This window comes from Pseudophryne corroboree, chromosome 2 (genome assembly GCF_028390025.1).
Source record: "Pseudophryne corroboree isolate aPseCor3 chromosome 2, aPseCor3.hap2, whole genome shotgun sequence".
NCBI classification, from domain to species: Eukaryota; Metazoa; Chordata; class Amphibia; order Anura; family Myobatrachidae; genus Pseudophryne; species Pseudophryne corroboree.
This window is the reverse complement of record NC_086445.1, coordinates 452247552-452262304: the sequence shown is the minus strand read 5'-3', so window position 1 is coordinate 452262304 and position 14753 is coordinate 452247552. Positions and strand designations below refer to the sequence as shown.

Genomic DNA, 14753 nt, shown 5'->3' with positions numbered 1-14753 from the left:
GAACGTTAGCCGAGTTGTCGGAATCAACTGTGACTTCGGTAGATTTAGAATCCAACCGTGTTGCTGGAGCACTCTCAGAGAGAGCGCCATGCTGCTCAGCAATTTCTCTCTGGATCTCGCTTTTATTAGGAGATCGTCCAAGTATGGGATAATTGTGACTCCATGCTTGCGCAGGACCACCATCATTTCCGCCATTATCTTGGTGAAAATCCTCGGGGCCGTGGAAAGCCCAAACGTCAATGTCTGAAATTGGTAATGACAATCCTGTACAGCGAATCTCAGGTATTCCTGAAGGGGGGAATATATGGGGACATGAAGGTACGCATCCTTTATGTCCAGAGACACCATAAACTCCCCCTCCTCCATATTGGCTATTATCGCTCTGAGTGATTCCATTTTGAATTTGAATCTTTTTATGTACAGGTTTAGGGACTTCAGATTCAAAATAGGTCTGACCGAACCGTCCGGTTTCGGGACCACAAATAGGGTTGAGTAGTAACCTCTTCCCTGCTGGTTCAGGGGAACCCTGATTATTACCTGCTGTAGACACAGCGTTTGAATTGTAGCTAAGACTACATCCCGTTCCGATGTGGAAGCTGGTAGGGCCGATTTGAAAAATCGGCGAGGGGGCACCTCCTCGAATTCCAGTTTGTAACCCTGGGAAACTATTTCCAACACCCAAGGATTCAGGCCTGAGCTGACCCAAGCCTGGCTGAAAAGTCGAAGAAGTGCCGCCACCGGTGCGGACTCCCTCAGGGGAGCCCCAGCGTCATGCTGTGGGCTTTGGAGTAGCCGGGGAGGACTTTTGTTCCTGGGCACCTGCCGAAGCAGGTGCTCTTTTGCCTCTGCCCTTACCTCTGGCGAGGAAGGAGGATCCCCGACCTCTTCTGGACTTGTGCGACCGAAAGGACTGCATCTGATAGGGTGGTACTTTCTTTTGCTGTTGGGGAATAAATGGTAAAAAGTTTGATTTACCTGCTGTAGCTGTGGAAACCAGGTCCGTCAGCCCATCCCCAAACAATACATCTCCCTTGTAGGGTAGAACTTCCATATGTTTTTTGGAATCTGCATCACCCGTCCATTGGCGAGTCCATAAGGATCTTCTCGCAGAGATAGACATGGCATTGGCCCTAGAAGCCAGCAAACCAATGTCCCTTTGAGCATCCCTCATAAATAAGACTGCGTCTTTAATATGGGCTAGAGTTAAGAATATAGTATCCTTATCCATCTTATCAAAATCAGCTGTCAGCTCATCTGTCCAAGCTGAAATCGCGCTACACACCCATGCCGACGCAATTGTCGGTCTAAGGACTGCTCCAGTATGAGAATAAATACACTTTAAGGTAGTCTCTTGCCTGCGATCTGCAGGGTCCCTAAGGGCAGCTGTGTCAGGAGACGGTAGCGCCACTTTCTTGGACAAGCGCGTCAGGGCCTTGTCCACAGTGGGAGGTGATTCCCAAATCTCCCTGTCCTGTTTAGGGAAGGGGTATGCCATATAAATACTTTTGGGTATCTGCGGTCTCTTTTCCGGAGTCTCCCAAGCTTTTTCAAAGAAATCATTTAGTTCATGAGATGTGGGAAAATTTATAATCTGTTTCTTTCCCTTAAACATGTGCACCCTTGTGTCGGGGACCGAGGGTTCATCCGCAATATGCAACACATCCCTTATTGCCACAATCATACACTGAATGCTTTTTGTCACCCTAGGGTGCAATTTCACTTCGTCATAGTCGACACTGGAATCAGAGTCCGTGTCGGTAGTAGTGTCTTGTGTTAAGGGACGCTTTTGAGACCCCGACGGGCCCTGTGAGTCGGTCCAATCCGAGGATTGACCCCCTGATGTCCCCCATAATTCAGCCTTATCAAGCCTCTTATGTAAGGATGCCACACTTGCATTCAACATATGCCACATGTCCATCCATTCCTGAGTCGGCACAACCGACGGGGACACACCACTCATTTGCTCCACCTCCTCCTTGGAAAAGCCTTCCGCTTCAGACATGTCGACACCACGTACCGACACCCCACACACACAGGGATTAACCTATAAGGGGACAAAACCCCAACCAGGCCCTTAGGAGAGACAGAGAGTATGCCAGCACACACCCAGCGCTTAATAACACTGGAAAGATATGACCAGATAGCGCTTTTATATATATATATAAAATGACCAGATTCCCACTCACTGGGCTCAAAATGCCCCCCTCCTCTTTTTTCCAGCCTGAATGTTCAGCAGGGAAGAGACCAGGGAGCCAGCGTTTTCCTCATGCAGCTTTTGTGGAGAAAATGGCGCTGGTTAGTGCTGGGGATCAAGCTCCGCCCACCCGACGGCGGGCTTCGGTCCCGGTGATTTTTTTATAGAAAATGGCAGGGGATCGTAGAATTACTGCCCAGCAGCCTAATCTACCTTGTCAGTGCCCAAATGTGAGGTTTATTGCTGCCCAGGGCGCCCCCCACCTGCGCCCTGAACCCTTCAGTGCTGCTCTGTGTGTGTGAATGGGAGCAATGGCTTACCTCATGAAGATCTGATGTCTTCTGCCGCCTATGATGTCTTCTGCCTTCTCATACTCACCCGGCTTCTATCTTCGGCATCTGTGAGGAGGACGGCGGCGCGGCTCCGGGACGAACCCCAGGTGAGACCTGTGTTCCGACTCCCTCTGGAGCTAATGGTGTCCAGTAGCCTTAGAAACAGAGCCCAACCGTTAAGCCAGTCCTGCTTCTCTCCCCTCAGTCCCACGATGCAGGGAGCCTGTTGCCAACAGGACTCCCTGAAAACAAAAAACCTAACAAAATTCTTTTTCAACAGAAAACTCTGGAGAGCTCTCTGCAGTACACCCATTCTCCTCTGGGCACAAGATCTAACTGAGGTCTGGAGGAGGGGCATAGAGGGAGGAGCCAGTGCACACCCATAGTAAAAGTTCTTTTTAGGTGCCCTATCTCCTGCGGAGCCCGTCTGTACCCCATGGTCCTTACGGAGTCCCCAGCATCCTCTAGGACGTAAGAGAAATGTAAGAAAGTCAAATATGGTACTCACCTTTTAATACTAAAGGATATTATGGATTTGTTGGCTAAAATCTGCTGTATAGTTTCAATGTCATATTTTAATGGATCTGTGAGTGGTACATCCTTTGGCAGGCCACATACAGTGATCGCAGTGGGGTCTCTTGTTAGCTTGTCATAGGGAACAGGCACTGGAGCTGATTTTCCTAAAGCATTACCTAATAGAGGAAAGACAAACATAATGGAGTCAATTCAATTACCCGTGAGAAGGGGTTAGTCGGCAACACCACCAATGGAAACAGAACTTTCCTCAATCGCAGCCGAATTTCACCTCGGACTAGTGGATTTTTCTATGCAGACTTACAGTGCTGCAAACAAAAATCTGTGAGTCTAGAATATCGTAAGTGCTGCATATAGCCAGACTTAGGCTGGGTAGACACTATTCCAACATAGCAGTGATCTGGTAAGCAGCCAGAGTACAGGCGGTCTGCAGGTTGACTGTACACACAGCCAGACACGCTGATATATCGTGACAGGGCTATCGTGACATGTCTGTGAATGATCTTCCTCACAGACATATCAGGTGTACACACCCGCCAAATCACTATCGATATACTGTTTGTTGCTGAAATGAAAGATATATTTTTAGTGTGTACCCAACCTTACACTAACCACAAGGGTACTTGTGAGTAACTTAATTGACCCTTTTGTATCTTATATATATAACTTTTCACTGCAACTTGTACATGGCACTGACTGCTGAAAATATGTATATTTTTTTGTTTATCATTATTTTAACCATGAATTCCCTTATTCTAGGGACAGGAACATTCATTCATACATTCAATAAATATTAAATATACTGTCATACATTACATTTTATTATCTATTGCCATAAAAACAGCATATTTAAAACACAATTTAAAAAGGATGATTTATAATAAAAAAAGAGGATTTTTGTTCACTTACCGTTGAATCCTTTTCTCTGAAGCAGGCTGGGGAACACTGGACCATGGAATTGCAGGTTGGCTGGAGAAGTTGGCACAGAAACTATACTGTAGCTTTAAATTCTAAGCTCCTCCCCCCTGCAGCCCCATAATTCCAGTACTTCTTTATAAGAGTCTGGGACGGAGTAGCAGGAACACAATGAAACTGTTATAACAATCAAATAAACCAGTAGGGAAAAGACAGTCAAGAACCAAAACCTTACACGACTGAGCGTGAGGGAGGGAATGCAGTGTTCCCCTGCCTGCTTCAGAGAAAAGGATTCTAGGGTAAGTGACCAAAAAATCCTCTTATCTTTCAGCAAGGCTGGGAAACACTAGACCATGGGACTTTCTCCAGCAGCCCCCAGGGTAGGGAATGCTCAGACTGCTTGACCGGAGAAATGTAGGTGACGCCAGGGGCAAGAACCTGAAAATGCTAAAACGAGTGGACAGAGGACCAGAGAGCTGCACGACAGACTTGTTTCACCAAAGCCTTGTGTTGTGCTGCCCTGGAGATTGCCACTGCCCCTACACAGACCCCCTGGTGTTGGTCGCCTTGCCCTATGTGCGATGGACAGAAAACAGGATTTTGGTACTTACTGGTAAATCCCTTTCTCCGATTAAACAGGGGACACCGAAGTGCTCTAACAATGGGGTATAGAGTGTGCGCTTCCCGGGAACTGGCACTTTAGAATTTAGAAGTGTGAGTAGCTCCTCCCCCTCTATACCTCTTCTACAAGTCAGTTTTAATAAACCGTGCCCAAGGAGAGCTGGAAGAATAAACTTCAGAGGAGGAGTGAAGGAAGTACACACAACAGACACAACACATAACAGGTGTGAAACATAGGTAAAACAGTAAAAATAAAATTTAAAAAAAGAACTGAAAACAGTTAAACACATAATGACAATAACCATGGCAGATAGGAACAGCGCAGGGTGGGCGTCAAGAGTCCTCTGTGGAATCGGAGAAAGGGATTTACTGGTAAGTATCAAACTCCTGTTTTCTCCTTTATCCACTAGGGGACACTGGAGTGCTCTTTACAAAGGGGACGTCCCAGAGCTCCCATCACGGGTGGGAGAGCGCTGAGAACCCTGCAAGACAGCACAACCATTTTGAGAAGCCGAGGCCGCAAAACTGTCAAAACTGTAAAACCGGACAAAGGTATGCTGGCCGGAACCAGTGGCCGCTTGGCTGCCTCCCACGAGGGACCCACAGAGCATGTAGAATGCGCTATAATGGAAGCCGAAGGCTCCCTGGATGAGGCCAGACGTATCCATTGTGCAAATGTCTGCTTTGATGCTGGCCAACCAGGCCAGGTGGCATTATACAGAGCAAACAATGAGTCTAATTTCCTCAGAGAAGCAGTCCTGTCCACATAGAGCCTGAGAGCCCTGACAACGTCCAGAGATCTGGAAGCGGGAGAGTCTTCTGGAAGAACCGATGCCACAAGTGGTTGGTTAATGTGGAAAGTCAGGACCGCCCCTGAAAGGAATGACATATCCTTACAGAGTTCGGCCCTATCTTCCTGGAAGATCAAGTATGGAGGGCAACAGGGCAGAGCTCCAACACTTTTCTGGCAGAACCCAGGGCGAGTAGAAGTACCACTTTTGATAGGTACTTCAACTCCACCTTCTTCAATGGTTTGAACAGAGAGTCCTGTAAGAATGAAAGGACAATCTCCAGGTCTCACGGTGCCGTGGGAGGAACAAAAGGTGGATGTAAACAGACAACCCGTGAAGAAAGGTTTGAACATCTGAAAGCAAGACCAGTTTCTTCTGGACAGAGACGGACAACGCAGACACCTGCACCGACCTAGACGTAATACGGCTGAGAAAACCTGCTTACAGGAAAAAGGAGGAGCTGTGACATCTTGAAGGTAGTGGGAAACATTCCACGACGTTCACACCAGGATGGGTAAGCGTTCCAGATGTGGTGGAAGTGCCTGGAAGTAACTTCCTTCCAGGGGCCCAAGCATAGTAGGGACAACTGCCGACAGAATCCCTCTTTGCCTTAGTAATGCCCTTACAACAGCCACGCAGTCAAAAAAAATCACCTTAAGTCTGGATAGACGAAAGGCCCCCGTTGTAGCAGATTCTCTCGTAGCAGTAGAGGCAACAGATTAGCTATTAGAAGCAGACAAAGGCTGGAATACCAAGCTCTGCGTGGCCTTCTCTCTCTTGGTATTTTGGGGAGGTGGCTTCGAACACCTGATGGTGGAGTATGATGGCAGATGTACATCTTAAAAGCCACCTAGCCTCCCCAGCGCTGAACAAAACGAGGTAGCAGAGGGAGTGGTGGAAACAAGTAGACAAACTGGAACCGCCAAGATGTCGTGAGTGCATCTACCACTACAGCTGTCAAGTCCCCTTGTCCGAGAACAATACTGCGGCAGTAGATTGTCAAAGTCAGAAAAATATCTCTATGCACACTGCCATATTTGCACCTCACACAGGTCTGCGCTGCGCATGCGTGCGCTCTCCCGTGCGTGCGCATACTCGCTGTTGCGGGCACCCGCGGGCGCGCGGTATGTGCATTTACGGTAGAGTTCATGTGTTCGTAGCGTGCGACTCTTTCGTTACATATTTCCACTATATAATGTATTTTGTAGATCATGGTCCCTTTGATAGATTCTGAAAGTTTGGTTAATATAGAATGTTCATGAACAGAGAAATCCCCCTTTGTTTGATACGAAGGGTCAGACAGGAGTAATACAGTGGTGTTTAGTACCCATCGGAAGAGTATTTAATTAGCAATATTCCGGTGTTGGTTTGAAGCGGATTAATCGCTCGTGCGAATAGTTATAGACATAAGAAGTTTATGAACATTTACTGTATTTGCACTTACTTATCCATGCGGCGGGAAACCCAGTTTCCCTCCCACCTGAGCTGTTGGAAATAGTCACAGCCCACCTGTATGAATCAACCTATGACCTTTTGTTATAATGCGAGGAGGAATTCCTGTGTCCAATGAACAATAAGATTGTAGGGACCATTGAATTGTATTGTGTGTGGGGCATAAATAGACAAGCCGATCACATCCAGCTCTCACTCTTCAACGGTTATCATTACTGAAAATCGGGAGCTGGATGTCCAGAGGCGCATGCGATCGTTTCCTTTGTGCGTAAGTTTTCTCTGCAATCATATTGTCTTTCTTGATGTTATGGGCCATATCTCCCTCTCTCTCTCTTCTCTTCTTTCTCTCGTACTCTCTTAATTGTAATAGTATTGTATTGTATTTCCTGTGTAGTTATCTGGTTAGGTAGTCTATGTTATATTGTAGTGTATGACTTGTATTGTATTAATTCTTTTGCAAGTATAACATTCATAATATATATATTAGGCGTTGGACCCTAAGCACGGTATCTGTGTATTTCTTATAGTGTTAAGTATTCACAGAGCGTCGGTGACGCTCAAACAGCTTTTAAGTTAATAAGGTTACACTGTGTTGCATCTACACCCTATCTCTACACTAAGGTTTTACAGCATATTACATTGTTTTTGGTTTAGATTTAAAGGTTTAACATTGTGAGCATCAGCGCCGCTGGTGATCTCCTCGTGGTCCCGAGCGTCCGCTACGCTATAGCGAATCATTACGTTAGCCGGCAGCCAATAGCGTGCCTGCCTGTGATCTCTCGGCCGTGAGCGAACGTGACGCTTGAGCGTCTCGACCACGGCTAAGCGATCGTTACGCAACGAGCGTACCCTTACGGTACTCCATACGTAAATAGCGTACAGTGTTCTTAGACCTCATAAAGGGTTTTATATAAGATAAATATTTAGCTTTATCAATTGGCGGCTCGTCCTGTCCTTCACATATCTCTGCTAGGTAAATTCAGCAGATATTATCCAGCAGCAAAGGGCGGGAGGTCATATTCCTCGTAGTGCTGTTTGGATAAGCGTCTGCTTCGCTTAGTAAAGGGTGCTGAAGGAATCCGGAACCGGAGGTAAGAACAACACGCTAGTGTCTTTTAAAACTGTTTATTTCTGTCTTGCGTACACACGCACATATCTGCATTTCTTTTTCATTCGTGTATTTTCATATATCACTCTCCTGTTTGCCATTTTATAATTGATAAAACGTGCTAAGGGAGATTTGTCGCTATTTCATAGTTTAAGTGTAAAACCCACATGCAACTCTACCTAAGGTAAAAGGAGAGATTGGTGTGTTGCGCGGTAGACGATCGAGGATCATCTACATTGATAAAAGTGTTAGTTGTGTTGCGGTGGACATTGGTTTTGTGTACACGTGTCTCTAACAAAGGGCTGAGACTCGCGTACGCCAAGGCCGACGCACGCAGCGTAAATTACGCAACGGAGCGTCTGGGTACGCCCACGTAACTCAAGTCACACGACAGTTGATTTTTAAGTAGCGCAACAGGCGATAAGTAGCGCAACAGGCGATAAGTAGCGCATCAGGCGATAAATAGCGCAAAATCTATTTTTAGTGTCCGAAATTTAGATTAACAGATCCTTCTCCAAATTCACAACACATCTGGTCTAAAGAAAATTTCTGCGCAGAAATAGAAATAGAAGCAAAAGTGTACGTGTGGTGAGTGAGTGTTTTGTATATATAAGTTTATACAATTTTACAGGTTGAACCACAAGAAGTCGAGTTCTCGCAGAGGTACATGAGAGACTTGGGTTCATTCGTCCCATTGTAAGAAGGTTGCTGATCCAGAGAGGTCCCGTGATAAGGAACAGACGGTAGAGGAAGTTGTATCACTGGAGTGTCTGTTCCAGGAGGACTGAGGCGGCACCTGAGCATTGAGAATCACAAGATCAAAAGCAGTTGTCGATTCCCTGTTCCCTTTCATTGTTTTTCTCCACTTCCCATTCCCCCTCCCTCAAATTATTTTTCCCCCTTCTCATTCTTCTTCGTTTCCTCCTATAAGATGGACTTGCCCCAAGAGACTGTGATCCGGATTTTCCTGTTGACCATGATGTTGACCAGAGCAGTCTGTTCCGGCGAGAGTACCATGGAGGTCGAGAGAGGTTCTGGAATGGGTTCTGATGACAGAGATGGAGGCGTAGTTTCCCAAGAACAACATAATCAACAAGCAAAGGCGAGTATCAGAAAACGATCCGATAGCATTGACCATAGAAGGAATTGTGAAGGATTGTTAGCTGAAGAAAACTGTATCTGTAGGCTCTGTGACAACGTAGTTGAGGATGGGTGCATTAAGAAATGCCAATCCAGTTTTAATATCCACATGGACCGGCATCCCTTGAGTGACTATCACTCTTTAGTGGGTAGTGTGTTAAATCAAACAGATTGTTGGGTATGCTCTCAAGTACCTCAAGGTCACAGCAAATCAGGACTAGTACCATTTCCTTTAACGATAGGGGAGGTACTTGAGCTAAGTGGTGGGAGGCCGGTGGACAGGAGGTTTAATATCTCCAGTCCTCCTAGTTTGAAGCTCCACCAATATCATGTGGATAGATCCCTCATATGTTTTAACATTTCCAATCCCCGAAAGCCGGGAAATTGGGAAGTGTCATGGAGTAACCAAACCATGACCTTTTCATATAGAGCAGATAGAATGCCGACAGATACAGAGCTTGTACGCCACATAGCCAGTAGAGGAAAATCTTTCCGATATAGGTATACCCTAGGAAATAGGATTACGAGAGTTGGAGAGGTATCACCAGGATACTGTGCACATATCGTACAAGCTGATACGTGTACTAGACAGATGGGAGAATTAGGGTTAGGAGATTTCACATGGAAGATGTGTAATATGGTTATGTCCTACTCCGTCCCATATGTTCTCCCCGATGATGCATATTTCATATGCGGGAGGAAGGCGTATAAGTGGCTTGCCCCAAACTCTGAAGGATTGTGTTATATTGGAAAAGTACTGCCTGAAGTAATGACTGTATCACATGCCAAAATGAAGGATATACACCGTGTTGCCCAAGCTCCTTATACTCACACCCATTACGAGCACGTAGTTAAACGGCACCTGATAGAAAGAACAGAGCATCCGGCCTCTGACATGATCCATGAATCCACCGGGATTCAGGTTCTAATCGCGTTAGATTTCACTCGCACCGCCAGAGGAGTGTTGAATTATAAATACATATCTGCGCTCGCAAATTTGTTAGACAATATCACAGAAATGTATGATGACACGTTTAGGTATACTGGAAGAGAACTTCAAGCTTATAAAACAGAACTGGTTCAGCATAGAATGATTCTCAATTATCTCACGGCAGTAACAGGTGGATATTGTGTCACACTGGCAACGCAGTACGGCGTGAAATGTTGCACATATATTACAAATAGTACCGAGGACCCGGTCGAGGTCATAGACCAAAAGATGGACGATATTCTCCAACTGAAGTGGGAATTTCGCAGGAGACACAATCTCACCCTTGCTGCTGTGAGTAATGAGCTGACTGGTTGGGTGTCATGGTTGAACCCGCGAAATTGGTTCTCCGGTTTAGGAGAATGGGCTCAAGGAGTCATAATGGATGTTGGGAAGTTTCTCCTATGTATCTTAGGTGTTATCATAACGATTGGCTTGATATTTAGATGCGGTCAGGCTTTAACGAAGTGCAAACGAAGTACCAGGGTGATGAGTTTAAGGAGTGAGGAAACTGTAATTCCAATGGATTTGATTTATGACCCAAATGTAGAAACAATGATGTGATGAAAATGCGATTTCTACGGTCCGTTTCTTTCACCTGTTTTTCCGTTTTCTCCAAGGTAAAAAGACCCACTTGGACGAGGAATTTGATGAGCCGATATACAGACAACAGATGGATTAAAGAAGAAGTTTTGACAACCTGATACGCAGATTTTTGATGAACTTTGCCATAGATCCCCAGTTTCCCTAGAAATTTTAAAATTACGCTAGCCCAACACTTTTGTAAATCTATGGACATTGACAAAGCTTTTGCTCGCACCTTATGGGCAAAAGCACAAAGAAGACTGCATTCAACAGACACCAAACAAGACTTCAACCGACAAATGTTCATTTACCTGACATAGAATACCACTGCATTTACCGTAATTATGTCTTTTCTTCATCTCTACAACCTTCAGGTAATTACACACATAGTATAAGGAATACAGGCACAGATATCAGCAATCACATATTCCCCCATTCATGTATCATCAACTAAAATGTGCTCCCCATTTTGTTCAAAATCCGAAAAGAGCTCGGTAAAGTTTGACAGCCCATCCACAGACCCGTACCACGGGATAAGAAGGAATTCAAATGTATACTTCGCAATACCTCGAAGCTTGATTTAAAACACGTACGGCACGATGATATATGACCCCCAAGCACGGATTCATACACACATGCTTCTGCTATCACACTAGGTCATACCCTTTTCCTACCTTCTCCTCTCCTCCCCTACCCAACCATGTAAATGTATTAACCCCTGACATATATTTTTCTCTTTTTGAAATGTTTTAGGAAGTGGCAGTTATTGTTGACTGCCAAAGGGTGGACTGTCAAAGTCAGAAAAATATCTCTATGCACACTGCCATATTTGCACCTCACACAGGTCTGCGCTGCGCATGCGTGCGCTCTCCCGTGCGTGCGCATACTCGCTGTTGCGGGCACCCGCGGGCGCGCGGTATGTGCATTTACGGTAGAGTTCATGTGTTCGTAGCGTGCGACTCTTTCGTTACATATTTCCACTATATAATGTATTTTGTAGATCATGGTCCCTTTGATAGATTCTGAAAGTTTGGTTAATATAGAATGTTCATGAACAGAGAAATCCCCCTTTGTTTGATACGAAGGGTCAGACAGGAGTAATACAGTGGTGTTTAGTACCCATCGGAAGAGTATTTAATTAGCAATATTCCGGTGTTGGTTTGAAGCGGATTAATCGCTCGTGCGAATAGTTATGGACATAAGAAGTTTATGAACATTTACTGTATTTGCACTTACTTATCCATGCGGCGGGAAACCCAGTTTCCCTCCCACCTGAGCTGTTGGAAATAGTCACAGCCCACCTGTATGAATCAACCTATGACCTTTTGTTATAATGCGAGGAGGAATTCCTGTGTCCAATGAACAATGAGATTGTAGGGACCATTGAATTGTATTGTGTGTGGGGCATAAATAGACAAGCCGATCACATCCAGCTCTCACTCTTCAACGGTTATCATTGCTGAAAATCGGGAGCTGGATGTCCAGAGGCGCATGCGATCGTTTCCTTTGTGCGTAAGTTTTCTCCGCAATCATATTGTCCTTCTTGATGTTATGGGCCATATCTCCCTCTCTCTCTCTTCTCTTCTTTCTCTCGTACTCTCTTAAACGTAATAGTATTGTATTGTATTTCCTGTGTAGTTATCTGGTTAGGTAGTCTATGTTATATTGTAGTGTATGACTTGTATTGTATTAATTCTTTTGCAAGTATAACATTCATAATATATATATTAGGCGTTGGACCCTAAGCACGGTATCTGTGTATTTCTTATAGTGTTAAGTATTCACAGAGCGTCGGTGACGCTCAAACAGCTTTTAAGTTAATAAGGTTACACTGTGTTGCATCTACACCCTATCTCTACACTAAGGTTTTACAGCATATTACATTGTTTTTGGTTTAGATTTAAAGGTTTAACATTGTGAGCGTCAGCGCCGCTGGTGATCTCCTCGTGGTCCCGAGCGTCCGCTACGTTATAGCGAATCATTACGTTAGCCGGCAGCCAATAGCGTGCCTGCCTGTGATCTCTCGGCCGTGAGCGAACGTGACGCTTGAGCGTCTCGACCACGGCTAAGCGATCGTTATGCAACGAGCGTACCCTTACGGTACTCCATACGTAAATAGCGTACAGTGTTCTTAGACCTCATAAAGGGTTTTATATAAGATAAATATTTAGCTTTATCAAGATGATTTGTCTGGACGCCATAAGATCAACTTGTGTAAGGCCCCACCGATGGACCAGTTGTCGAAACACCCGAGGATGGAGAGCCCGCTCCCAAGGATGTATGCCCTGATGACTTAGGTAGTCGGCCTCCCAATTGTCTCTGCCGGGAATGAATCTTGCTGATATTGACACGTCGTTGTCACGGTTCGGGTAACTGGTCATCATTTCTTACCCGTCAAGTGTCTTATGAGGCTGGCTCTGCGTTTCAGGGTCGGGTCCCAGCTGTGTTGCTGATGTAAATATTCTGCATCGCTTCACTGTTGGCCCGCAGCGCTGTTACAGTGCCCTTCTCAGTATACTTGTCAGGTCCCAGAATGGCGTTCTCATCTCGCCGCGACCGCCGCAGCCGTGCCTGTGCTTTCAGTGTGCACAGAGGTGGGTGTGACGTCTCATGCTCACTGCAGTCTCTGTCACTGTCCCTGTGGCCTTGCTGCGCGGGTGAACAGGTGTGGCGTCTCCTGCCCGCCGCGATCTCCGTTGCCGCCGGTCCTGTGCCTTCAGTGTGCAGAGAGCAGGGTATGACGTCTTCTGCCCACTGCGGTCTCTGCCGCTGTCCCTGTGGTCTGGCTGTGCAAATGGATAGTGTGGCGTCTCCTGCCTGCCGCGGCCTCCGCCGCCATTGCTGTTGTTTTCCACATGATTTTCCCCAAGCTGACTTTCCCTCCAAGTGATAACATGGGCGCAGCCATGTTGCTTCTGGTCACATGCTATTGTTTCCTCCAATCCACTGGGCTACAGAACTCTGCTTAATTGGTTAGCCAATGCCTGCATCCCAGCAGGTATAAATATCTTGTTTCAGAGCTGGAGGATTGTGAGTGCTTCAGTTGTCATCCCAGTGATACTAGTCTCTCCTCATTGTGGTTGTTTCTGTCTTCAATACTCCACTAGAGACTCGCACCAGTCCTACTCCTCATGGTGCAGCCTGACTCTGCAGTGTCTCATCATTGCACCCTGCGTCTGGCAGATTACTAAACACCAGCTTCCAGCATTTCAGCTTCCAGCAGTGCCCTGTCTCTGTTCTACATCGATGCCCTGCCATCGTTCCCCAGTAATCTGCGATCCCAAGCATAACCTGTGATATTTATTCGCTCTCTAGCTACATTAGTGCACTCCCGCACTTCCACTACAGCTATTCAGTTGGACCACTCCCATCTGGTAAAACCCGGCAGTTTACAACACAGTCACCAGCTTCTGAATTACCTCAGCTGGCCAGTTCCTGTTTCCAATCCGCTTCTGAGCACATAGGTGTTGGTAAAGGACATACCACCTCCAGGTCCTTCAAGACTGTCTCCTGATTGCACCACACCTAGAGACTTCCTAATGCGCTTCTAGGAACTGTGACTTGTTATCTGTTGTATACCATACTGCAAACTGCCAATACACCTGTTGTGCTGTGTTCTTAAGAAAACACGTTGAACAGATCTTCAGTTGTCGTGGTCACGCCTTCGGGCACTGGTACTGCAGGTCCACACGCATGTCCAGGAGTCCTATCTTACCTCCCAGGTTTAAGTACTCCTCAGCCCCTACAACTGAGGCTTCCCATAGTCAGCACCAGCCCTCAGTTGTGACAGTCGTATTCCTCCGCCCAGAGAAGGATGCTGCTTACCTCCCTTATTGCCGCTCAACTTCAGGTGCCATCTTGTTGGTTTATGTATGCCACTGCAATGGCATCCTACGACTGGACTCTAACGGCTTGGCCCCGCAACAGGGCGAGCCTAGAACACTGCCTGCCATTCCAAGATGTTTATAGACAGAGTCACTTCCTGTGGAGTCCAGCGACTTGGAAGTGGGTGTCCTGAGTCACTGCGCCCTACCCTCACAGGATTACGTCTGTGGTGAGTCCAATCCCACACTCTGAACCTCTAATCCCGGAG

At 46.2% G+C, this 14753-nt stretch overlaps 1 protein-coding gene across 3 annotated transcripts in view; it reads right to left on the bottom strand.

Annotated features, from left to right (window-relative positions):
- The window catches only part of GTF2I (general transcription factor IIi), a 282609-nt gene that overhangs the window by 191258 nt on the left and 76598 nt on the right, over positions 1–14753 (bottom strand). For all 3 annotated transcript variants that reach the window (XM_063953729.1, XM_063953728.1, XM_063953727.1), the window contains exon 5: positions 3035–3218. In XM_063953729.1, the coding sequence (XP_063809799.1) occupies positions 3035–3218 (184 nt within the window). The remainder of the gene's footprint in view (positions 1–3034; positions 3219–14753) is intronic.